General features: G+C 40.3%; 1 protein-coding gene and 1 long non-coding RNA gene across 4 annotated transcripts in view; both read right to left on the reverse strand.

Moving 5' to 3' along the window:
- Nucleotides 1-5,922, reverse strand: part of gk (glycerol kinase) — an 89,965-nt gene extending 84,043 nt beyond the window's left edge. For 2 of the 3 annotated variants that reach the window (XM_039745216.1, XM_039745217.1), the window contains exon 1: nt 5,689-5,921. In XM_039745216.1, coding sequence (XP_039601150.1) covers nt 5,689-5,766 — 78 coding nt within the window. In that variant the 5' untranslated portion in view covers nt 5,767-5,921. Of the gene's footprint in view, nt 1-5,688 lie in introns of all 3 variants that reach the window. The other variant, XM_039745215.1, reaches the window with a different exon arrangement.
- Nucleotides 5,923-16,365: 10,443 nt separating this feature from the next.
- The window catches only part of LOC120523678, a 45,897-nt gene continuing 37,039 nt past the window's right edge, over nt 16,366-25,223 (reverse strand). The window contains exon 3 of the long non-coding RNA XR_005632680.1: nt 16,366-17,791. This is a non-coding gene — a long non-coding RNA (uncharacterized LOC120523678). The remainder of the gene's footprint in view (nt 17,792-25,223) is intronic.

Raw genomic sequence — 25,223 nt, forward strand, 5'->3', positions numbered from 1 at the left:
ATAAGAATATGTGCATGGGTGTCCTTCAAAGGACTGCTTTGCGCCCAATGCTGCCAGAACATGACTGCTGGTGACCCTGGATTACAATTTATTTTGAAATCTTTTTAAGAAAGCAGCAAGTTAGTTCAAAAACTAATATACAATAACAACCTAATACGTGACATATAACATGGAATTCACTGTCACATTTCTCTTATGAAGCACTCCAGTTAACCTTTAAGATACTCAAGTGTCCATACCAGTAAAGGGTGTTAAACCTTAAGCTCTTAAGTTTCCAGCATGTGATTCGTCCATCTCTGACCTTAACATTTCTGTGTGTGACGCCTAACATAGTATTTGGTGTATCAACTATCTTCTAAACAGTTGCATACCCTAAATACCGTGCTGAATCACACAACAATCAGATGTACTTTGGAATCATACAGCCAGCGTGGTGACTTAATGTAACTTGGCAGGAGTCTGCATCAGATGAGGGCAGTAAAGAAGTCTTGGCATACTGAACACCATGTCTTACCAAGCCTATTCTCTCCTTTTAAAAACACAGCGAGGGGATAACATTTCTTTTACTGCAGGTAAAACTGCTAACGTAGCAGACATTGCACAATCATACTGGAAAGGGAAGCCTGCCCACTTTCCGACATTAGTTATCAAATGCTACTATGATAATTATTTCAGCTTCGTGCCAAATATGTGCTGCTTAACTGGAAAAAGAAACAAATTCTAGGAAAAATTCTAACTATCAACCATATGATCACTGTTCTCTAGAAGGGATGGATCATTTCTGTGACACTTAATGTTAGTTCTCTAGCAAAGAGTGATTCATAGTGTGTGTGTTTTGAGGGTACAGAGGTGAAAGTGAATTAGTTAGTCATTGTCCAACCCGCTACATCCTAACACAGGGTCACGGGGGTCTGCTGGATCCCAGCCAGCACAGGATGCAAGGCAGGAACAAACCTGGGCACAGCACCAGCCCACCACAGGGCACACACACACCCACACACCAAGCACACACTAGGGACAATTTAGGATCGCCAATGCACCTAACCTGCATGTCTTTGGACTGTGAGAGGAAACCGGAGCACACGGAGGAGACCCACACAGGCACGGGGAGAACATGCAAACTCCATGCAGGGAGGACCCGGTAAGTGAACCTGGGTCTCCTTACTGCGAGGCAGCACCGCTACCACTGCTGAAAGTAAATTAGTACCTGCTCAAATCCAAAGGGCTGAATGAACTAAATATTTCAGCATTAATAACATAAAAAAATAATAATAACAATAATAATAAGTAAACTCTGAAAGGAACTAAACCACTGAAGTTAAAAAAGGAAACTCTTCTAAAAACAAAATAAAAAAAAGTGGTGGCTCTGAGGCTAAGGATCTGCACTGGTACTCCGAAGGTTGCCGGTTCGAACCCCTGTCACTGCCAAATGAAATCCTACTCTGCTGGGCCCTTGAGGAAGGCCCTTAACCTTCAATTGCTCCAGGGGCACTGTACAATGGCTGACCCTGCGCTCTGACCCAAAGCGGTATGTGAAAACTCCAGGGGCACTGTACAATGGCTGACCCTGCGCTCTGACCCAAAGCAGTATGTGAAAACTAACAAATTCCTAATATGACAAATTGTATAAGGCGAAATAAAGAAAAAGAAAAAAAAAAAAGAACAGTAGGATCTCTTGACATCCGGGTCTGAAAGTTTATTTAAACCAAACAAAAAGTTAAATTTTAACTACACTCCAGTTCTTGCTACTTAGGAATATCAAATCCAATGTCTTGAATAACACTTGTCCTATTTAGGGTCTTAGGAGAAGACAGCCTGTTCGGACAGCAATGATCACCGGCAAAAAGCAGTCCATCACTGGGCCCCGCTCACTCCCACACACAGCCAGCTTAGAATCACCAGTTAACCTAACATGCAAGTCTTTGAGGAATGAGAGAAGCAAACCCAAACACAGGAATGATGTGTACATGCCATCTGGACCTGAGAAGCAGTTGCATTATACATTATGCCAACTTATCCAGATTTTTTAAGCCCAAGTGTTTCAGAAATAAAGACAAGCAAGTTTCTTGATGAAGCACAATACTGATGGACAGTGCACAGTTTATCTCAGTGTATAATAAATCTGAATCTCCTTAGTGTTTTTACATTGTGTGTTATCCATAACTGTTGTATCCTGGATTACATTACCTTTACTTCACTGACAAATTCATTAGTAAGGACTATCAAATGAGGTAGCAATCTGAAAGTCTTACCCAGTGTCACTAGAAAGTGAGGGTATTGGATGCTGTCCCGGTAGCAGTGGGTGCCAGGTAGGACACACTCATACAGTACACCTGACAGAAAAAATGTTGCTCACCATTTGCCCTAATCTGCACACATGTGGTACAGAAAAGTCAAAGAGTACCCAGAAAAAAAAAACCTCACATGGCAAAAGAAGTGGCAAAGCATCTGGCCTTTTTTGAGGAGTAAGACATCAGCACTAAATACCTGCACATGAGTGCCACTTGTATTATTGAATGTAAATGCCAGCCAAAGTATTTCTTTTGCACTAGTACGTTGGATCATAATGCTGCACAAAATAATTTCCTGGTGTGTTATAAACCTTCTAAATGAGGTGGTTACAAAAATACTTAAAGTTTGCATTACGTCATTATCAAGTTTGAAATACTTATCATGAAATTTAATATAATACATTGAAAAGTACAATGTCTTTCTTTTTACATAGGAAAAAGCATCCTACTCTTACTGAATGGTGCATTAATTTAGAATACGAAATACCAATTTATTCAGTCCGACACTTATATGTGTCACCCCCAAATGGTAAACTCAAAGAACTTCAAGCAAGTGCAAAGCTAAAATGATAGGCAGAATTTTATTTGTCTCCGGGGGGGAAATCTGGCTTTTACAGAAGCTCTTTAAATAAATAATTCACAAATAGGTAGTTAAGTAAGTAAATAAACAAATGAACACACACACTTAGGTCCTGACTATAAAGAAGGAAAATTAAAAAGAAAGAAAAAAATAAATAAAAACAGAAAAAAAGTAAAAGAGGATAGTCCTGTTCCTTTATAAACCAACTTTAATCTTTTCAGTAGGCAGATGAAAACAAGTGAAAGTTTTGACATTTCTTTTAACTGTTCATTTGCTTGTTATGATTATACTTTGTCTGCTTGTTTCTTATCTCAGCTATGCGTACTTTACCCCCACTGTCTAGTCTGCCTTTTCTGAAATCCTCAGTTCTGGGTCACTGCTTTCAATACGTCTTTTCACTGCTCAATCTCATTTTAGTTTAGAGAGCTTCACTGACAGATCTATTGTCAGATCTAAGAGTTGTCTTATATCAAGTGATTACTAGTACCAATATCACTTCTTCTTTCGGCTGCTCCCATTAGGGGTTGCCATAGCAGATCATCTTCTTCCATATCTTTCTGTCCTCTGCATCCTGTTCTGTTACACCCATCACCTGCATATCCTCTCTCACCATATCCATAAACTTTCTCTTAGGACTTCCTCTTTTCCTCTTCCCTGGCAGCTCTATCCTTAACATCCTTCTCCCAATATACCCAGCATCTCTCCTCTGCACATATCCAAACCAATGCAATCTCACCTCTCTGACTTTGTCTCCCAACCATCCAACTTTAGCTGTCCCTCTAATGTCCTCATTTCTAATCCTATCCATCCTCGTCACACCCAGTGCAAATCTTAGCATCTTTAACTCTGCTACCTCTAGCTCTGTCTCCTGCTTTCTGATCAGTGCCACTGTCTCTAACACATATAACATAGCTGGTCTCACTACTGTCCTGTAGACCTTCCCCTTCACTCTTGCTGATACCTGTCTGTCACAAATTACTCCTGACACTCTTCTCCACCCATTCCACCCTGCCTGCACTCTCTTTTTCACCTCTCTTCCACAATCCCCATTACTCTGTACTGTTGATCCCAAGTATTTAAACTCACCCACCTTTGCCAACTCTACTCCCTGCATCCTCACCATTCCACTGACTTCCCTCTCATTCACACACATGTATTCTGTCTTGTTTCCTACTGACCTTCATTCCTCTCCTCTAAGGGAATTCCAATCCTAATCCATCCTCAAAAACATAACAAATGGAAAAGGGTAAAAATTGTTCAGTTTTCTATTATTGGCTGTTTTCTTGCAAACATGCCTAGTGAAATACAGCAAAGAATAACGGTGAATGTCATCTTGACCCACCAAACACTTGTGCAACAAGGAATATGATTTATCATCATCATAATTCTAAATTACTTTTTATAGTTTCCATGATTATTGTTTCAGATTGAAATTGTTGAATGTCATTATGAAAACATTTTCAGGTATCAGAATTTGATAAAATAAAAAGTGAAATGGATTGAAAGTCTTCACAAAGCAGTGCAACATTTATACATACTACTTACTATTTGCTTGTCATTCTACAGCTTCTCTCATTTTAGCTTGTTACTGTTTTTACAATGTATCACTCTCCACTGGGGTGGTGGTGGTGGTGGTGGTGCAGGTGTTAGCATTGCTACCTCACTGCTCCAGAGTTCTGGGTTTGAATTGGGTCACTTGTCTATTTGGGTTATCTGGTAAATCAAAATTGGGCCAGCACAAATCTGTGTGAAGGTCCTCTGAGATAGACTGTCATCCCATCCAGGGTTGGTTCCTGCCTTACACCTGATGCTACCATTACAGGTTCATGCATCCAGTGACCAGGAATAGATAAGTGGGTTGGAAAATACATACCGGTATATAAATCTCAGTTAATGGCTGTACCTACCGAGTTTTTTGTAGTGTTTATGTCTTTTGCTTAGAGTTTATGGGTCTGATTAGATACTGGAGTATATTGCTTGCTCCGTCTCTGTAATACGTATAATTACAAAATTAATTAGACTGATATTGTAAGTTTGCCTGTGGCTTTATTCCCACAATTTCAGTATTTGCTCAAAACAATTATCAATAGAACATAGGACATCTGGAAGTTAACTAGTTTGTAACTAAAAAGACATTTTAATTCGGCTTTTTAATTACTGAGTCGCAGTTTGCGACATCTAACGTTTTGATTCTGAATGGTATGTTTGATTGGCATCTAAGCGCACAGAACCCTCTCTTCTCTATGCTATTTTGTTGTGAGGTTCACTCAGAGTTTATGCTTGAAGGTGAATGTGAACTGCAGAACATATTCTCTATCATCCTTCACTTGCAACTCCTTCATATTTTCATATATGTTTGCTTTTCTGACACAGTCTTTTCTCAGATTATAGTTTTATCGCGTGTATATGGATATCTGGAATGTCTGTGTTTTACGTCTTGCTCTGACCTTCAGCAAACTCGAGTCGGCACCACGTCTTCTGGCAGATATTGTGAAGGGCGTTTGCGAGATAGCCAATTTACTTCAATATCAATACATCACGTTAAGTTTTAGTCTGAACTGACACCTTTAAAGCCATCTTTCAATTGTTGACAGAATAGCCATCCATCCCGCGTTTTATTTGACAACCACTTCCACGTTGCGTTGGCGCTGTTCTATTACCACCGTGTCTCGTATAATCAGTCCAAGCACAACGCACCACATTCAGTCGTTCACAAATACTCTCCACACAAACACAAGCACAAGCACGCGGTCACAAAAGGAAAGGAAACGATCCAAAACCGATCGCCATGCCTCTCGTGCAACACGAATGACTCACCAAGAACCTTGTGGAACTGGTTCCCTGGTCAATTGCGCCAACCAAAGGCCCCAACATGACCCTGTCCGATGCGGCCATTCCCTAGTAAGATGACTTATCTGCCGTGATGACACCGTGTAGTGCCCAATGTCCCCTTCACGGCTTTAAAGTCTTTCTCAGACGTTGGAGGTCTGTCACAATACCGGCATCATCGTGGCGCCCTCCCACTTACAATTCCCGAAAAAAAAAAGCCGTGTTGGAAGAGGCGGGGCTAACGCGGCAAGTGGGCGCTGGTAGAGGCGACGCCAACATTTCGACCAATCGTACAAAAAACGTCAGGTCGACCAACCCAAACGTCAGCCAATCATAGGGGAGGCGCGACGGGAAACAAAAGCACGTGACGCGCATATGTAGTCTGTGTGACGTAAAGAAAGTAAACGCCACTTTTAACAGGTGACTGCAAACGCTCAATGTGAAGTCGCTGTCGTTTTCTGAATAGAATCAAGTAGCGGACCTCCGGAGCTCCACTCTATCGAGGAGTTTGTCATTTTATATTATACGTCAGTGATAAAACCTTGTTACGCTATGGTTAAGATTAAGGTTAGGGGAGGGTTATCTGACTCGAGTTAAGCAAACCAAGTGACAAAAATCTGCACTCCAATTAGCTGTCCAGCGGAGATGAGGAGGTCTGCCGCCGGACCCATCGTCGTTTTAGCCCACTGGGATTTGTGATGTCGTTAGCTTCAAAACTATTTAAACTGTTTTTTTTCTCTCACTTTGTGTAGCTTACCTTCTATGTATTCATTATATACGTATATCGTGCTTTTTCCCTATGCTTTAACTCAGTGTTTCCCAAACTCGGTCCTGGGGATCCCCCCCGTGGGTGCCAGGTTTTTGTTCCAACCAGATTCCTAATCGGTGACTACACCCGATAACTCTGATCTCATTTAATTAGCTTGTATTTTCTAATTTATTCGACATTCAGAAAAGGATAACAGCATGATTTTTACATTTAAAAGACATTTATACATATTTCTGCTTTTGCTATAGATTTAAATGCTTAACTCTCTTTTGTTGATTTCATTATACTTTGCCCTTTCTCTGTGCAGTTTTCCCCCTTCGTTGTATCTTAATAATGACAATTTAAAACAAGCAGATCAGACACCCAGGCAAACAACACTGAATAACCAAAGGCTGCAACTACTTTAGAGTCAGACCCACTAATTAGTAAATAATGGATTAATTAAACAATTACAACACCTTGGAAAGTAGAATGAAAATGAAGATGAAAATACTGTTAAAAAGAAAAAAAGATACATTATTCCTATATAACTGCTTGGTACATTTTAATATTCTTTTTAGCAAACGTAGTTTTCTAATTTCTATATTGTTCCCTAACCACAGAACTTGGGAAATAACACATCACTTAATTAACCCAGGAGTCCAATTAAAAACAGAAGCTGGTTGGAACAAAAACCTGCAGCCACAGGGGGTCCCCAGGACTGAGTCTGGGAAACACCGATTTAACTGATGGAAAGGAGTGGCGCGGTGAAGCATTGATTAGCACAAGAGTAGAAGATCACGTTCGAGCGAGATATGAGAGAGTGTAAAACCCCATTCCTTCTGGATCATTCCTTCCTGTATTTGTATAAAAGTCAAAGTCAGTCAGCCAGTCAGTCATTGTCCAACTCACTACAGTATATCCTAACTACAGGGTCACGGGGGTCTGCTGGAGCCAATCCCAGCCAGCACAGAGCACAAGGCAGGAACAAACCCCGGGCAGGACATCAGCCCACCACAGGGCACACACACCCACCCACTAGGGACAATTTAGGATCGCCAATGCACCTAACCTGCATGTCTTTGGACTGTGGGAGGAAACCGGAGCACTCAGAGGAAATCCACACAGACACGGAGAGAACATGCAAACTCCATGCAGGGAGGACCCAGGAAGCGAGCCCAGGCCTCCTAACTGCGAGGCAGCTGCGCCACCGTGCCACCCTAAAAGTCAAAGTGTAATCAGTTAATAAATAAAGTTATCACCCCTTGTATATGTCACTGTTCTTTAAACGGAGACTTGATATACAGAAGTCTGAATGGTGGACATTGCCAATTAAAAAACAATTTGTTCAGAATTTACGTAAGTGTAAAGTTTCAATGTTGAAAGAAAATTACATACATTTCAATAATATTTATTTTATGACTCTGGCACCGAAGCCAGAATGAATCCTTTGCTCTTTACATCGCTCTTTCTGGTGACTCGGTATGCTTAAAGGGACAGCTCGCCGTTGGTGTAGGAGATTTTGTTTCTGACACGCATTTGGGCACCCGATACCCACTGAAAAAAAATCGAAATAGCAAAGTGCATCTAAATATTGTTGGTGACCAAGTTTATCCTTGTACCTTAGAATGGTTCTGGGAATATGACAGTGAGGGTTAGGGTTTCAGTTGTATGCACTGTTCCCAGATCTTAGACCTATCAAGCATCTTTAAGAAGAAAGGATGACTGTGTGGATCATTTTCAGCTATTGCACAACACAATAATTTGGACATGGTACTGCATTTCTGAAAAATGCACCCAGCATCTTGTACAATCTATGCCCATATGAACTCGTGCTGCTCTGAAGGCCAAAGGAGACCCAGCACACTACCAAACAGATGTACATAATAAACTGGAAACTCAGTGTTTTTATATTGTGTACCCATGCTAAATCATTTACAGTAGTTTGATGAAGAATCCCAGGTTGAGATATAAGCCTTTCTTTACAATTTTTGTCTGAAGGAATGTCACCTAAGATGACTTTTACATGGACAGAAGGGTCTTTATTAATTGTTGCTTGTTCATTCTGTTACCATTGCTGCCACATTGTCACAGTTTTCCATTTTGTCACCATTGGTGTGTGTTATTTCAGCCCCCATGCCTTCCTGTAGATTCTACAGGATGTCTCAGAAGTAATAGGGCAATTATTGTATGCATTTTTTATTTTTTAAACTTGAATTTGGATTTTTAATAGATTTTTTAAATCGCAGAACTACGGAACACTGTAACTACCATCACTACACACAGAACATGACTTTATTGTGAAAAATGCATTGACATGAATGGCCTGGCCAGCACTTTGATCACTTGTTGTAATTTGTTTTTTTTTTTTTTTGGAGCTGTGTTGCTGAAGGAGAGGAGATGTTGGGAACATGCGCTAATACAGCACATTGCCGCACGCACCACGCTCAAGCTTAAAATAATACTTAGAAAAATGGTATGTTAAACTTGTTCTGTGTCTGTGTTACTGGAGGATATTGTAAAGGAAATGGTTCTCACTGTAACTACCTTAAGTTGTTACCTCCTAGGACTTCAATCTAAAATGTTGCAGTTCGCAGTCCTCAGATTTTAACCTGAGATATTGTACAACTGCAGCTCTTGCAACAAATTCTTACCCTAACTCTGTTACACAATTTAACATTTATTTAAAGTACTGTTTGTTTTGCTGAATATACTGCATTTCTAAACTACTGTATATACTGTTGACACCTAGTTATAAATAAATTGACATAATTACATACTTAATCATGAGGATTTAAAATTTGGAAGAAGGCTTATTAAATTGATTTTTAAAATACATAACTTTCAAATGCACTCTGATTTCGGGTCTTGCCAGCAGTGGTTGCAAGGCAGGATACAACCCTCAATGCCAAGCACCCATTTTAATAAGAAATCTCCAGTCTGCCTGAGATGTGGGAGGATACATGAAGGACCCAGGGAGGAAAAAAAACAACCCAGACATGGGGAGAACCTGCAGACTCGAAACAAACACTAATGGGGCATTGAGTTGAACTGAGTTCAGCTGGTCCCTTAAGCAACAGGGCTAACTACTGTGCTGTCTGTAATATCTGTAATGGCAGCCTTGTATTGTGTTGGCTTACAAAGTAAAACAGCACATTTATTTGCTTATTGTTAATAAGTTCGTTTTTTTTGGAACCGTGTGAATCATTTTGCTGTGAAAATAATAATTGTTTTTATTGGGGAAATACCCATTATATTTCAAGCAAGAACACATATGGCTAAATATATTATTCATTATTAAATGTTATTTTTGGAAACAACCATATTTGTAAAATGAAAGTGGCTAATATCATTCTAATTTGCTTTTAACCGAAACATTCAATTACTTGAACCTGAGAATGATTAAAAATAGGAACGTTGTGTTCATAGGAAGAACTTTAATATTTTACCTTTAGTTATAAGTGTACTTTTCCTGTTATACATGTGAATATATACTTTGCAATAAAATACAAATAATACTCAATTTAACATTTGATCAGTTTCTTTAATACCAGTATTCATATCTGAAAGAAATAATTTGCTAAAGTGGCACATGTTCTGTACACATTTTTTTTTAATTATCTTTAAAATATTCAGTAGACTTAGACAGGAACTTGGACAAGAAAAACTACTGAATTATATCATTTTCTTTAATTATCTAAGTTTGATAAATTAGCCTGTATTAACTGATTATTGTAAAAAAAACCAAAAAAAAAAACCACTATGGCTTTTTTGCTTTTATTTCATTAAAGTTGTGAAAAACCGGGGCATATGTCAGCTCATTAAAAATAAAGTGAAAAACATTTCCACGTATTTTCTTATCAGGTGTTCTTTTATTTTTATGAGCGAAGCAAACTTACAACATTAATAGTTATATTTTTGTAAATGAAATAGAGAAGACCTCAGAAGAATTTGTGAGAGGAGGCCATGAAGTGCAAAAACAAGGTTCTTGAATAATAAAAGAACTATGACTGCAGCTTGTTCCTAAGAAGATCCATTCGTCCATTCTCAGGGTCCACTCCTGTAATACACACAACAGATAAACAGCAGCTCATGTTTGAACATCAGCCATTCCTGTCTTTATTCCTTTTCTTTCATTTTCTGTCTTCAATACTTATTCACCAACTCAGTCTATTCTCTTATGTACTGTTAGTTCATTTCCTGTTTTTAGTCCTCTTTAATGAATCATATATTTGCATTATATTGCACTTAACACAGTGGCTTTGAAATATGTTTTCTTTAATTTTTACAACAGGAGGGATGTTGATTCTCAGGGCGCAAGTATCAAACTCAACAGATTCATGACTTCCAGGTAACACATATTTCACTATATCTATATATATAAAATTCTTTTCGCGTTTGAAACGGAAATTACGTATGACCACAGAACATATTATAATACACTCGTGCACTTGCATTTGAAATGGAAATTACGTATGACCACAAAAGTCAGGTTACACAGATAAAGTGAGACAGAAGCAGATTGAAAGAGAAGTCTCGCATGCTCGCTGATCAACGTATACGACAATCACGAATGAGAGCCTCACAAACACCCGAACAACGTGCTGTACAGAATCGAATTCGACGTCTGCAGCATTCACAGGCTACCACGTCACACAAGCGTCAGGGTCTGTATGTGGAGGGATTGAATTATAACATTGAAAAAAATTATTGCCTACATCCAAAAGTTACAATAGGAGAAATGGACATCGTGTATGAGTACTGCCAAGCACAGAGGGTTACATTTGAATCACGTGGGATGTGTTGTTCAGACAGCAAGGTGAAATTAACACCTTTAAGCCATCCATCTGAACCGTTGTTGTCTCTTATTTCTGGTGCAAATCCACATTCAACTCACTTTCTACAGAACATTAGGAAATACAATTCATCTATTCAGATGACATCGTTTGGCACCACGGCTGCTACCGAGGAGTCTGGCTTTATGCCGACATTTAAAATGCGGGGGCAAATCTATCATAAAATTGGGTCATTAATGCCATTGCCTAATGAGAGCCACAAATTTTTCCCTTCCACTCAGTGAGCGAAGCCACTGGGTAATCTGCTAGTTAAACTATAAGATATGTCAATTTCAAACTATGAAAATAATTTAAGAATAATTTTGCACCAATGTTTAATTAATTTACATGGGCTATTCTAGGCAGAGCGTTTGTACAGTATGAACCATGCATTTTGGTGTTGTGTGGGTTTCTGTAGGGAGTGATGGAGGACAATTCAGGCTTATTACTGAAGATGTTTTTGCTCTAACAGTGCATATAAACACAGTGTCATCCTTGGTACTGGTAAGTGTATGTTGAGCCCACTAAAGAGGTAACCTTCCTGTTTAATGCTGCATTAAACATAATTTGTAAGATTCTACACTTTAGGCAGTTGCACTAAAGTACAGTACATTAAAGTTATCATCATGTTCAAGGTTGAAGGCAGCTAAAGGGCTTGAGTAACTGTAATACTACATCAGACCAGGGGGTGGCGGAGTGTGCTGACTGTTTCTGTCAGTATCTTACAGACCATTCCCGGGAAATCCTACCAGGTTCCGGCGCCTCTGATGACATCACTTCCAGTTCCGGCATTGATGACATCATTTCCTTTTCTAGCCCTTAAAACTGCCATCTTACCTCCACTTAATCAGTTCTGATGTGTACTCTGTACTATGCACATCGTGCTACTAAAAAATCAACTTTTGCAGCTAGGAAAACAATATATGCGTGGCTGCCCCAAATCTTTATGATGTCTTGGTCTAATTCTTATCACAACTCACAACACCATTTAGCCATCACCAGTTCACATCACTGCCATTGCAGTTCAGATGCTGATGCTTTATTGAGTATTTTAGGAAATGACCGGATGAGGAAACGGGGCAAAGTGGCTATCATCTGATCTATTGAGTTAAAATTGACTGTGTCAGGGATGCCAGGGGCGACGACCTGGCCGGGACGCCCTGAAGGACTGAAAGAGGGTCTACGCCCGCCCCGGGTCGTAGGGGTTGTTTTGGAGGCCACGGGTAGACGGCTTGGAAGTCCAACCCTGTAGGGGCCTGCCAGGAGGCGCCCCAATGCCTTGGGAACCCTGAAACTCAGCACTTCCGCCACACCAGGAAGTGTTGGGGGGAAGAGAAGCAGGGACACCAGGAGAGCTTCCGGGAGAACAGCCGGCACTTCTGCCACACTGGGGCGTGTCAGCGGGAGATTGCTGGGGAGCACCTGGAGCACATCCGGGTGCGGATAAAAGGGGCTGCCTCCCTTCATTCGAGGCTGGAGTCGGGTGGAGGCAGGACAAGGCAGAAGAGGAGAGTGTGGAGGCGGCCTGAAGAAAGGTGTTGTGGCCAGGACTTTGGGGGGTTTGTGCACTTGTAAATATTGTACATAGTTGTGAATAAATGTGTGGTGGTGACTTACCACATGTCTGCCTGTCTGTGTCCGGGCCACGTCCACAACTGTTAAATGAACTATTTCCTTTTGTTTGTTTTTTGAATAAAGGCCTAACAGTCCAGTTTCTGGAAGCCAATGTTACATGCTCCTAATCCTCCTAGCATTCAACTATTGATTTGGAGTTAGTTTTCTGGTTATTTCCACAATAAAAAAAGAAAACCCTGCATGTGCAATAATAAAGCAAAACAAAAAAAATCTCTCTTGTTCAAGTGTATCTAGAAATGATTTATATATTCAGCAACAGAAGCAAGAAAATAAAGAATTGTCATAATAAACTCAGGTCTTCCCCTACTTGCCATTGATTTTTGAAGGAAAGGCTGTTCAGAGCACAGCTGGCTCCACAGAGTAAATATAGCTGGAAAGGCCGCCTGGGTTGGAAAGATAACCCCGGATTTTGTTCTTTTAGATGGATGTTGCTCTTAATAGGTAAACAAATGTTCTTTCATGTGTCTGACAAAACATTGACATTTCTGTACTTTGTACTTGCTACATATACTGTATTGCCACTGACTACCCTTGGCCAGTTCCAAAAGAGCAGTTACAATAAAATTTGACCTAGAATTGCTTCTACGTAAAAATCTAGAAGATAAATATGAAAGAAAGAAATCGATCATCCTATGACAATACACAAACCTACAGTTTGTGTTTTTTGGATAAAACACGTGAACTCATAGGAAGTGTGCTAATGCCTCATTGGCAGCAACAGGGTAACAGATCTGAACCCAGAACACTGAATCCATGAGGCAGGAGTTCTAAGGACTGCACTGCCTATCTGTCTGAACTGGTTCTATGTTAGATAACCCTACCACCTCATACATGCCCTTCTGTCTACCATTCATCTTTGTCTTCTTGCCAGGCTCATTAGCCAGGAGCAGAAGGCGATTACTACAACTTGGTGAGGGTCTAGGAGGGTCACAAATGTACAGCACACAAATCATCTGCAATGCGCACTTACTAATTAATGTATTCTCAAAAACAACACCAACACTTATATAGTATGTTTTCATACAAATGTTGTAGCCCAAAGTGCTTTACAAGATGAAGAAGGAAAAATATAAAAATAAGATTAGGCAATGTTAACTCTTTTAGGGCTGATGTTGACTTTTGTTGAAATTCAGGGGTAAAGGATGGTAATCAGCTGTAAATTGCGACAAAATTCGACCTTACTTTTTAGTTCGACTCACTTTGCTTGAAGGAAAGTTATATAGCTTTGTTGATTTGACCTTGATTCCCTGCGCGTACATGAGAAGTGAAGAGCAAACATCTGGAAATACTAAAGCATATGTGCAAAGCAAAATACTCCATGGACATTTTACGTATTATCACTGAATCGCACTCTGACTTTTCGGAGTCTGAGTTTGATGCAAGTGATCTGGAGATATATATCGAAAATGAAAGTGAGGTACCAGCATCAGCCTATTGGTCCCCAGCTAATCTTGGTGCTGAACACATAGACAGCAGCGTTCACCTAGGACAGGGATCCTCAATCACGGTCCTGGAGAGCCACAGTGGCTGCAGGTTTTTGCTCCAACCCAGTTGCTTAACAAAAAGCACTTATTGCTTAATTTTGTCTTAAACAGCTATTTTAATTGCTCCTTATTATCAATAACATGTAAATGACAAGAGAGAGCAGCATTTCTCCATTTAGCTTATTTACATTTACACCTGTGTGTATTTATCTGCACTATTGGGTTTAATTAAATACTTGGAAGAAAAATGAAGAGAAAAAAGTGAAGGACTGAGAATTACTCGTCCATTTTAGCCTTCAAATCATTTGCATGATAGAAAGGGAAAGAAAATCTAGGATATGGGAATGACTTGACATAGCAGAGTTAATTTAATTTCATAGCTTGTTAGTGCTTTATTGGCAAGAATTGCTTTCTAATTAAGCAACCAGGTCAGAACAAAAACCTGCAGCCACTGCGGCTCTCCAGGACTGGGATTGAGGACCCCTGGCCTAGGAGAACCACCACTTGTGATGATGAGAGGTACAAACCAGATTGCATCACACTGCGACTGTCGCCAACCTGCTGCTCAAAGACAGAGAGGTAGCCGGTGCGCCATGCATTCCTGCTGGCCATTAAGCTGCCCCTGTGCAGCCACTGCTGCAAGAGATGCCGAACAGGCGCCAACAGCAGCCACAGCACGTAGCAACAGATGTTTTATGTGTGAAACTAGTACATTGAGTGCTTTTCAAAAAACTTAGTTTCTTGGAAAAAATTTTCAGCCCTCAAAGAGCTAAGTAACAAAGAATAAAGTAAGGTCCGGTGGCCAGGAGGACAGAACAAAAAAAAAACTCCAGAAGGCTGGAGAAAAAAAAAAATCCGCAGGGGTTCCGAGGCCACGAGACCACCCAGCCCCCTCTAGGCATTCTACCTGACATAAATGACCTCAATCAGTCCTCGTGGTTTTTAGGCTTCTCATGGAAGAACTTGATGATGATGGTCATGTGGACTTCTGGCCTTTAATCCATCAATGTAAGGACTGCATGGTGCTTTGATTAGGTGGTGGTGGTGCAGATCAGCACCACAGAAAACCAGAAAAAGAACAGAAGAGAGAGTAGAGGTTAGTATGGACGGGAGGGCCATGATAAAAAAAAATATAATTAAATGCATATCCAGAAAACAGGGTTACACTAAAATGAAGCTATGAGAAAGCCATGTTAAAATAATGGGCTTTTAGCAGTTTTTTTTAAAGTGTTCCACCATATTAGCCTGGTGAATTTCCATTGGTAAACTATTCCAGATTTTAGATGCATAACAGCAGAGGGCTGCCTCACCACTTCTTTTATGTTTAGCTCTTGAAATTATAAGCAGACACTCATTTAAAGATCTAAGGTTACGATTTGGAGTGTAAGGTGAGAGGCATTCTGAAATCTTAGATGGAGCGAGATTATTTAAGGCTTTGTATAACATAAGCAGTATTTTAAAGTCAAAAATTTGCCTCTCAATCTGCTGCTGCTGTGCTACGGTTGTGTAACTGTCACAGGAACCCTTTTTCTACTCTTTTTGATTTTTCTTTCCCATAGTAGGCTCTAGGCTCTGTAACTAACAGCATAAAATATTCTCTACTGAATTTCCCCCCTCTGCTATGTCCTGTGATGAACTTGCACACTGTCCAGGGTCGGTACCTACTCCAGGACCTATCCATCCAACCATCCATCCATTTTCCAACCCGCTGAATCCTAACTACAGGGTCATGGGGGTCTGCTGGAGCCAATCCCAGCCAACACAGGGCACAAGGTAGGAACCAATCTAGGGTTGGGTGCCAATCCACCGCAGGACACACACAAACACACCCACACACCAAGCACATACTAGGGTCAATTTAGAATTGCCAATCCACCTAACCTGCATGTCTTTGGACTGTGGGAGGAAACCGGAGAGCCCGGAGGAAACCCATGCAGAAACGGGGAGAACATGCAAGCTCCACGTGGGGAGGACCCGGGAGGCAAACCCGGGTCTCCTAGCTGCGCGGCAGCAGCGCTACCACTGCGCCACCATGCCGTCCACCTCCAGGACCTAAGAACTCTGAATTAGATTAGGTTGATTTGAGAAGATTATGTTACATAAATAAGATTCTGGCACATTTTATCTTTCGAATGTTGAGTATATGAGCTAAGAAGATACCATCAGTGCTTTGGTATCATTTTTTTAAATCCTCTTGTGAGCTCCCAGCTAAAAAGTTGTTCTACTGCCCTCTTGTGGATTCCTTTACCTCACCTACTTTGTGCAGGTTCCAGAAGATCAAGTACTGGCACTACACAAAAGGAGCATGGATGTGCCAGGGTTCAATGTGCCTTTACAAAGAAAAAAATGATGAGCACAAATCACATCTAAAGACAAGCAACAATATTCAAATTAAAACCAATTCAGAATCAAATGTGGGTAAACCTTGGCTACTAGAGGAATAGCAATTCTTGGAGCACCCGATTAACCAACTAGTCTGGTTAGAAAGATTCAGAGAATTCTCACATGAAGCTAGGACATGTTTTAATCACAAATGAACTATAGGATGATATGGCTGCCTTCTGGTAGGAGTCTTTAAATCTGAAGATGGAAGATGGGCATAAAGACAAGTAGTATGGCCAAAAAATAAAAGAAAGGGAATGATAAATGGAAGAATGGGGTGGTTGGCTGTACATTAACAACAAGTTAATGATAATTAAAAACCTGGCATTCCCAATAGCAAAAAAAAACAAGACAATACTCCAGGCAAGTCGAGGCATAGCAAAGTCAAACCCAAAACTGAAATCCTATCACTAGGGCCTATTTCCGATTAATATAAGGTAAGTAACACTAAAGATCTCTTGAGATTGTTTTATGTGCTGAAAGATAACATGTAGCGGGAACCCTGGCATATTTATTGCGTAGCATCCACTACATCTTCAGTGCAGTGATTGAAGTCGTGACCTTCAAAACAGCATCACGTGAATAAAGAAAATCATCTGTTAAATTTCAATGCAACATGTGAAAAAAGCACCAAGAATTGATTCCATATGTGTCAAAACCCCAGAGTATGCACAAAAACAGTGTCCCGGCTGGGAACAATGGCTCCTTACCTGGTCAGGAGGTCTTTACAATGGAAGGATGGAAGGTGTCTGCCTCCTGGGGACACAGGCTCTCCCAACATGATAGACTGCAGCACCTCTCTGGTTGATCTCTCATGTGCACACCCACAGGGCTGCTGCGTTTCTTGATAGTCACCATGAACAACTTCATGGAGGTAGATTCCAACCTTTAAGACGATTCAGTCTTACCCAGAAGTGCTTCCTGGGTGCAATAATGTGGCTCATAAGTACTCTTGGAAGCTGCTTTGCATCATTCAGGCAAACTGGAGTTGGGAGTGGTTTGTTTGCCTTGGAAGGAGTACAGAAGAAGGTAGGAAACGAAAGATAAAGAAGAATTGTTTATAATGGAAGATCCTGTGTAAGACATTTCTTTAAAATAAACATTTTGTTGAACCTAGGACTTGTGTCTATGTGGTTATGTCTGGGGTTTGTGGTCTGAGATGTCCCTACAGGTCACAACACATGCACAAGTTGTCTAATACTAGAACTTTTCAATTTCCAGGTTTCCATTTGCATCCATGAGATGTACATCTTAGTTTAACAAATTACACCACTGACAGAAAACTGTTAATGAGTTTGTATGAATGTACAGAGGGATGGACTAGGCTTCTGTACGAGTCCAGTAGTACCAGGATATGCTGGTACATATTGAAAAAAAAAAAAACGGCTAAAAGAGTTGGGTATGTTGGACCTGTTTGTCTACTTCAGTTTGCCCAAATCCAATAGCATGCATTTTGAACCAAAGCTTCTAGTTTCTGATCTTCTCCTTCCTCTGAGTTCACTGCCAGCAAACCCTTATGATGTTCCACTTAGTTGTCTTTGTTAATGAAGCCCCTTCCAAAAATGTTTCATAGTCAATGCCCATTTACTGTCTGTTAATTCTTAATTTCCAGACATCCTAGCAGTTACATTCCACAATACCCATCCTGCATTTTATTATTTATAACCCTGAGCAGGTCAAAGTGATTGGTTCAACTGCTGGCCTGGGTAATGTCTGTGCGGAGAGTATGTGTTCTTTCTGTGTGCCTGTTTTTTCTTGTCCTAAATACATAAGACAACTGGTCACTGTAAACTGGCCTGCTGTGGGAGTGTAAGTGTGGAGTGCAACAGACTGGAACTTCTCATAGATCTGGTTGTTGCCTTGCGCCCAGTACTGCCAAGATGGGACTCCCACAACCCTCTATTGGACTAAATGGGATCAAAAACAAAATGAATGAATGACCCTGAGCATGTCAGAATGGTCCTTTATTAAATAGCTCAGGTATCACATCTGAATAGAGCATACTTCATGCCATAAGTGTTTTCATTTTTAATTGACTGACTTCCTCCTCTAAGGGAAGACATCACTGAAAAGATGGAAAGGAATCCTTTGACTGAGCTAAGAAAAGGTACTGGGAGTAAACAACTATTGTTCTGCATCAGAGTTTATATAAATTAATCAATCACAGAAATATGCTTTGGGTGTTTTTTTCCCTTTGCCAATGTTTTTCTTAAAAATAACAAAATTGAAGTCGAGCATGAAGAAAGGACACATTATAAAGGCTGAGGATGCCTCTCAGTACACTGTTGTGGTATAAGATGATGGCTAAAAATGTTCCAGGATAATAAATCATAGAGAGGATATGGTCTGAGACACTTCAAAGAACCTTTTAGCACATATCTTGAGTGCCCTCTGGATAGTGCTATCCAGGCTGGCAGCTTTGGCAGGGCAGAGCTTCTATAGAGCACGTCTCACGTGATCAGTTGGGGCAGGCAGAGCAGGAAGGGGAGTTAGGGCTCAGATGACAAGGATGGTGTCCTCTTAGGGGAAATGCAGTGGGGTGAGGACATAGGTACACAAAATAATCTTCTTGGCGAGCGAGAGTTAAATCTGTTAAAAAACACAGATTGGCACTGTCCAACCACCTTCTGATTACTGAACTGCGATGTCCTTTTTCCCACTCCAGTTCACACCCCCAGTGCTGTTCAGTTAATACTTTCACTCCAACTTGTTCCTATACTACTTCTTATTCTAAAGCTGTACCTATACCTGCTTGACTTCCTCCTTATCCTTAGACCTGAAGCCCTCTTCTGTTTGTTCTGCAGGTCCTTCCGAAAGTTTTGGACTTTTGTTATTCTGGATCACATGTTACAGTATGTGCAGAACTTCCCAGTAATGAAGTGCTGATGATGTTTATGGAGCTGACTTTATTATTCACTTGGTGCAGTTCTTACTGACTAAAAGACAGTTCCAAGACTGCCCAACAGGTGGCAATCTACCCCAATGAATCAAAGTGTTATGGAGCAATCAACAGAAACCTCACTCATCTGCTTTCTGTTTGTGCGAGTAAAGTAATAATAATATGTAAACTGCACCAAAATGATTTTTACTCATTAAAAAATAAAAACAGGTTAGCAAATGTATGCATGATTTTAATTGTTGTACTTACTCCATCAAGTAAGTAAAAAGTTAACATGTTCTTGTTTATTAAATATTTTTGTGATGAGTTATATTCAGAAAAAACAGATAAAGGAATGCAATTACATGCATTAGTAGACTACATTCAAACATATTTTAACAGCACACTACAGTGTCATGTACCATAGTTCAAAATGTAATTTAAAAGCTAAACAGCTTTCAGAGACAGCAGATTCCAATTTCAACACAAAGTAAAAATGGTGTATATTGTGTCACACATATATGTTTAGTGGACAACTAAAGGGCCTGAATAGATGTAATTCCATGCCGGACCAGGAGGTGGCATAGTGTACTAATTCTCTCTCTCAATCCCTTGCAGACCATTCTCGGGAAATCCCGCCTTGTTCTGGGGCAGCCAACGATGTCACTTCCTGCTCCGATGACATCACTTCCTCTACTGGCCTTTAAAGCTGTCATCTTGCTTCCAGTTAATCAGTTTTGTTTTGGATTCATTCATGTGAACATGTCTGTTGTTATTAATAAGTTTTGCAGCTGGGAAAAATTATATGGATGGCTGCCCCAAACCTTCCCAATGTCTTTTGGTCGTTTTGTGACAATTGATATTCTATTGTCAGTTGCCAGGTCTCAAACTAATTGTAATTCAAATTTCCTAACCATGACATTTGTTAAAAGAACTACCAGATGGAGAGTTAAAATCTCTGTTGAAGAGATTTGAAGGTAAAATTGTTGGCTGCTATTTCAGATGATAGGTACTTTGGTGATAAACTACTGTGTCAGAGAAATACTGAGTACATACAGTATTTGCTCATTTTGTGCTCACAGAGATCTTCTTCTTCTTTTCTCGGCTGCTCCCGTTAGGAGTTCCCACAGCAGATCATCTTCTTCCATATGTTTCTATCCTCTGCATCTTGTTCTTGTTGGACCTGCATGTCTTCTCTCACCACATCAGTAAACCTTCTCTTAGGTCTTCCTCTTTTCCTCTTCCCTGGCAGCACTATCCTTAGCATCCTTCTCCCAATATACTCAGCATCTCTTCTCTGCACATGTCCAAACCAACGCAATCTCGCCTCTCTAACTTTGTCTCCCAACCATCCAACTTGAGCTGACCCTCTAATGTACTCATTCCTAATCCTATCCATCCTTGTCACACCCAATGCAAATCTTAGCATCTTTAACTCTGCCACCTCTAGCTCTGTCTCCTGCTTTCTGGTCAGTGCCACTGTCTCCAACCCATATAACATAGCTGGTCTCACCAACGTCCTGTAGACCTTCTCTTTCACTCTTGCTGATACCCGTTTGTCACAAATTACTCCTGACACTCTTCTCCACTCATTCCACTCTGCCTGCACTCTCTTTTTCACCTCTCTTCCACAATCCTCATTACTCTGTACTGTTGATCCCAAGTATTTAAACTCATCCACCTTCACCAACTCTGCTCCCTGCATCCTCACCATTCCACTGACCTCCCTCTCATTTACACACATGTATTCTGTCTTGTCCCTACTGACCTTCATTCCTCTCTTCTCTACAGCATATCTCCACCTGTCCTCAATTTGCTCCCTAATATCGCTACAGATCACAATGCCATCAGCAAACATCATAGTCCACAGGGACTCCTGTCTAATCTCATCTGTCAACCTGTCCATCATCAATGCAAATAAGAAAGGGCTCAGAACCGATCCCTGATGTAATCCCACCTCCACCCTGAATGTATCCGTCACTCCTACCGCAGACCTCACCACGGTCACACTTCCCTTGTACATATCCTGTACAACTCTTACCTACTTCTCTGCCACTCCCGACTTCCTCATACAATACCACAGCTTCTCTCGAGGAACCCTGTCATATGCTTTCTCCTGGTCCACAAAGACACAATGTGCTCACAGAGATAGGAACATGTAATTCCTTTCCTCTTACATTTACTTTTTTTTGTTTTATGGTTAACTTACCTCAAACAGCAGGAGACTTGAGCTGGTGTTTGATTAACTTGTATTGGGGATCTGTTTCATTGCCATTTTGGCAATTAGATGAGTAAAGAGGAAAATGCGCAAAATATTAAATTCATGTGACCTCTCTCAAGGTAAATTTGAAACAGCAAACGAATCCATAATTGTGGTTGGACAGATTGCGTCTCTGTTTTAAGATAAACAAGTTTACAAATTTGCCAATGCTTTTCAGTGGATTTTAAATTTTCAAAAATTTGTACAGCACATCTTATCTAAGACAAGTCAGTAAAAAATGCATTTTCCTTACAAATTTCCTTAAAGAACCAACAAAATTGGTTCAGTGGGAGCTGAGTTTTTTCATGCAGACAGAAAGATAAAACAACCACAGTAGGTGCTTTTCACAGTATTGCAAACATACCTAAAAAACAGTTGCCTAAATGGTACATTATCTACGAGCTTGCCTCCCAAAGTAAACATAGTATAAAGCATAAGTAAAATGTGAAGAAAAAACAACTATATATGCAATAAAACAGAAAATGCTTTCATAATATATTCATATCTGTGCAGTATGAGGTGTTTCATATTGCAATAGTCTTAAAAGTTGTGCTGCCATTTTTTGAAACAAAAGAGGAATGATGACCTTAGGTGTATCAACTCTTTTCCAACACACAACTTATTTTGTTCTCCAGCTCTGCCTCTCCATATGGTCTTTGAGTAGTTTTTGAACTCCAAAAGAAAAAATATCCATTCATCCATCACTTTTCTAGCCTCCTTGTCCAGATCAGCAATGTCAGTAGTACTGGAAGCAAGATGGAAATCTACACTGGATTGGTTGGCAGTTAGCCACTGAGCACATATACACACCCACACACAGTCCTATAGGGCCTTTTTAGAGTCATACAGATCAAAATTATATAAAAAAAAAAATATAAACTATATAAAATAAGTTTGATCTTTATTTCTCAGTATTATCCTTCTTACTTTTTTTCCTCTTTTATGAACAAGTAGTCAGCTTTAACTGTGACTTATGTAAAATACTGTTTCATAAATTAATGATAGGAGTTTGCATGTTCTCCCCGTGTCTGCGTGGGTTTCCTCCGGGCGCTCCGGTTTCCCCCCACAGTCCAAAGACATGCTGGTTAGGTGGAATGGCGATTCTAAATTGGCCCTAGTGTGTGCTTGGTGTATGGGTGTGTTTGTGTGTGTCCTGCGGTGGGTTGGCACCCTGCCCAGGATTAGTTCCTGCCTTGTGCCCTGTGTTGGCTGGGATTGGCTCCAGCAGACCCCCGTGACCCTGTGTTCGGATTCAGCGGGTTGGTTAATGGATGGATGGAAATTAATGATAAAAGATTATTACAGAGACATTAAACAACAAAAGACTAGACTTACAAATACAGTGGTGCCTCGGTTTGCGAGCATAATTCATTCCAGAAATGTGCTTGCAATCCAAAGCACTCATATATCAAAATGAATTTCCCCATAAGAAATAATGGAAACTCAGATGACTCGTTCTACAACCAAAAAATATTAATATAAAAATGATTAACACAAAATATAAAGTAAAAACACGTGAAACAAATAATTCTGCACTTTACCTTTGAAAAGAATCGTGGTTGGTGTGAGGGAGACGAGAGAGAGGACAGGAGGAGAGTTATTGTGTAGGACGACTTTCAGTCTAATTAACGGAATCACTGCTATCTGTTGGCTCACGGGAATCTTTTTCTTTTTTTGCGACTTTAACAAGGAAACCTATCCAATGACAGTTGCTTTTGCCTGAAGAGCCACTACACATGGACACAAAATTTAAAAAAAAATGCTTTATATGCTGTAAGGTTTCTAAACTCTTTTGGGATTCCCTCCCAATGGGACGACACGCGAAAGAGTGTCCTGAAGCAACCGCAGGCTCCCAGTGTTGTAGCAGTTTGCTGTAAAAGTGAATCAGAAAAGATTGCGGTCATGCTATAAGCGCTTGCCATTGATGGGTGATGCAAGGAGCATTATAAATGCAAGAGCACAGTATTACTTATCCATTAACCTGGTCACGACCCTGCCTGATTGCTGTGTCTCTGCATAGGAGAGCGGTAGATCCCGCTACAATAAATAACTGTGCTGTTCCTGTTTCCTGCAGGTTTTGCTAAAGTACTGAGACTTAGCCTCGTGTTTTGGGGTGCATGACAGGGACTCGCACGTTACAGCACACACACACGTGGTCACCATGCTATAGTAAACAGTATACGCTCATATGGATGTTGACTATATGAGTGAGGCACGCCGACTGAGACCGAGCATTGGAGACGATTACCCACAATCCCGCAGTGAGATCACGTGGTGATCACATGATGCTTGGCAGACAAAGTGTATATGTACTACTCGTATTGCAAGACCTCGCTCATTTATCAAGTTAAAATTTATAAAAAATTTTAGGTTGTCTTGCAAAACATTCACAAACCAAGTTACTCACAAACCAAGGTTTTACTGCTGTGTAAATTAATCTGATTTATTCATTTAAGAAAACAAAATGATGATGATGAATGAGCATATTGTAGGTGTGTAATCTCATGGACTAAGTATGTGTTTTCCTCACATTCTATGCGCTTGGCCATTTGGACTTTTTTCATCCTTTATTTTATCCTTTATTAGCATTAACATTATTAGCATTATGTTTACCCCGAGAAAAACAAGCCAAAATGTGAATTTTCTTCAAAAAGAAAAACTGTTATTACATGTGCAGAAAAGCGTAAATACCAAAATAACTACATATACAGTATATGGTGGGAAAGGTATACTGAGTGTCCATGCTGTACTGATGCGGATTTAGTACACATCCTATTTTAAAACAGACACCGAAGCACAGCCGGACGTCACAAGCCTATCCTGGTAGCTCTTGTTGGAACCCTGGATGGAACAGTAAGCTGTCACAAGGTACACTCACACAAATGCTCACTTGCACTTTCTCTTAACCAGTTTACTGCAACTGCTAAATATAACTTTTTTGAATTACCATGATCAGTAAGATTAACAAATCACTAAGAGGCCCACAAGAACAGATGCAAAAAATGCAGTATTTATGGCCAAAAAGCTATTAGAAATGAAAACTGCATCTCACATACCCAGTAACCTCTCCTATCCCCTTCAACCGTAACACTTGGTTTCTCCTTGGGCATTAACCACAACTTTCCTAAAATATGGACGAATCCTTCCAATAGCAATTTTTTCTCTGGCTTCAGCTTTCAAAATGTCATACAGACTCCCTAATCAAATAAATAAATTTTGCTCCTTCACAACCATGAGTTACCAGTCACACAGAACTCTGACGCTACTGCCATAGGGATAAAATACTTGTTTCAATTTTATG

This window comes from Polypterus senegalus, chromosome 2, assembly GCF_016835505.1.
Source record: "Polypterus senegalus isolate Bchr_013 chromosome 2, ASM1683550v1, whole genome shotgun sequence".
NCBI classification, from domain to species: Eukaryota; Metazoa; Chordata; class Cladistia; order Polypteriformes; family Polypteridae; genus Polypterus; species Polypterus senegalus.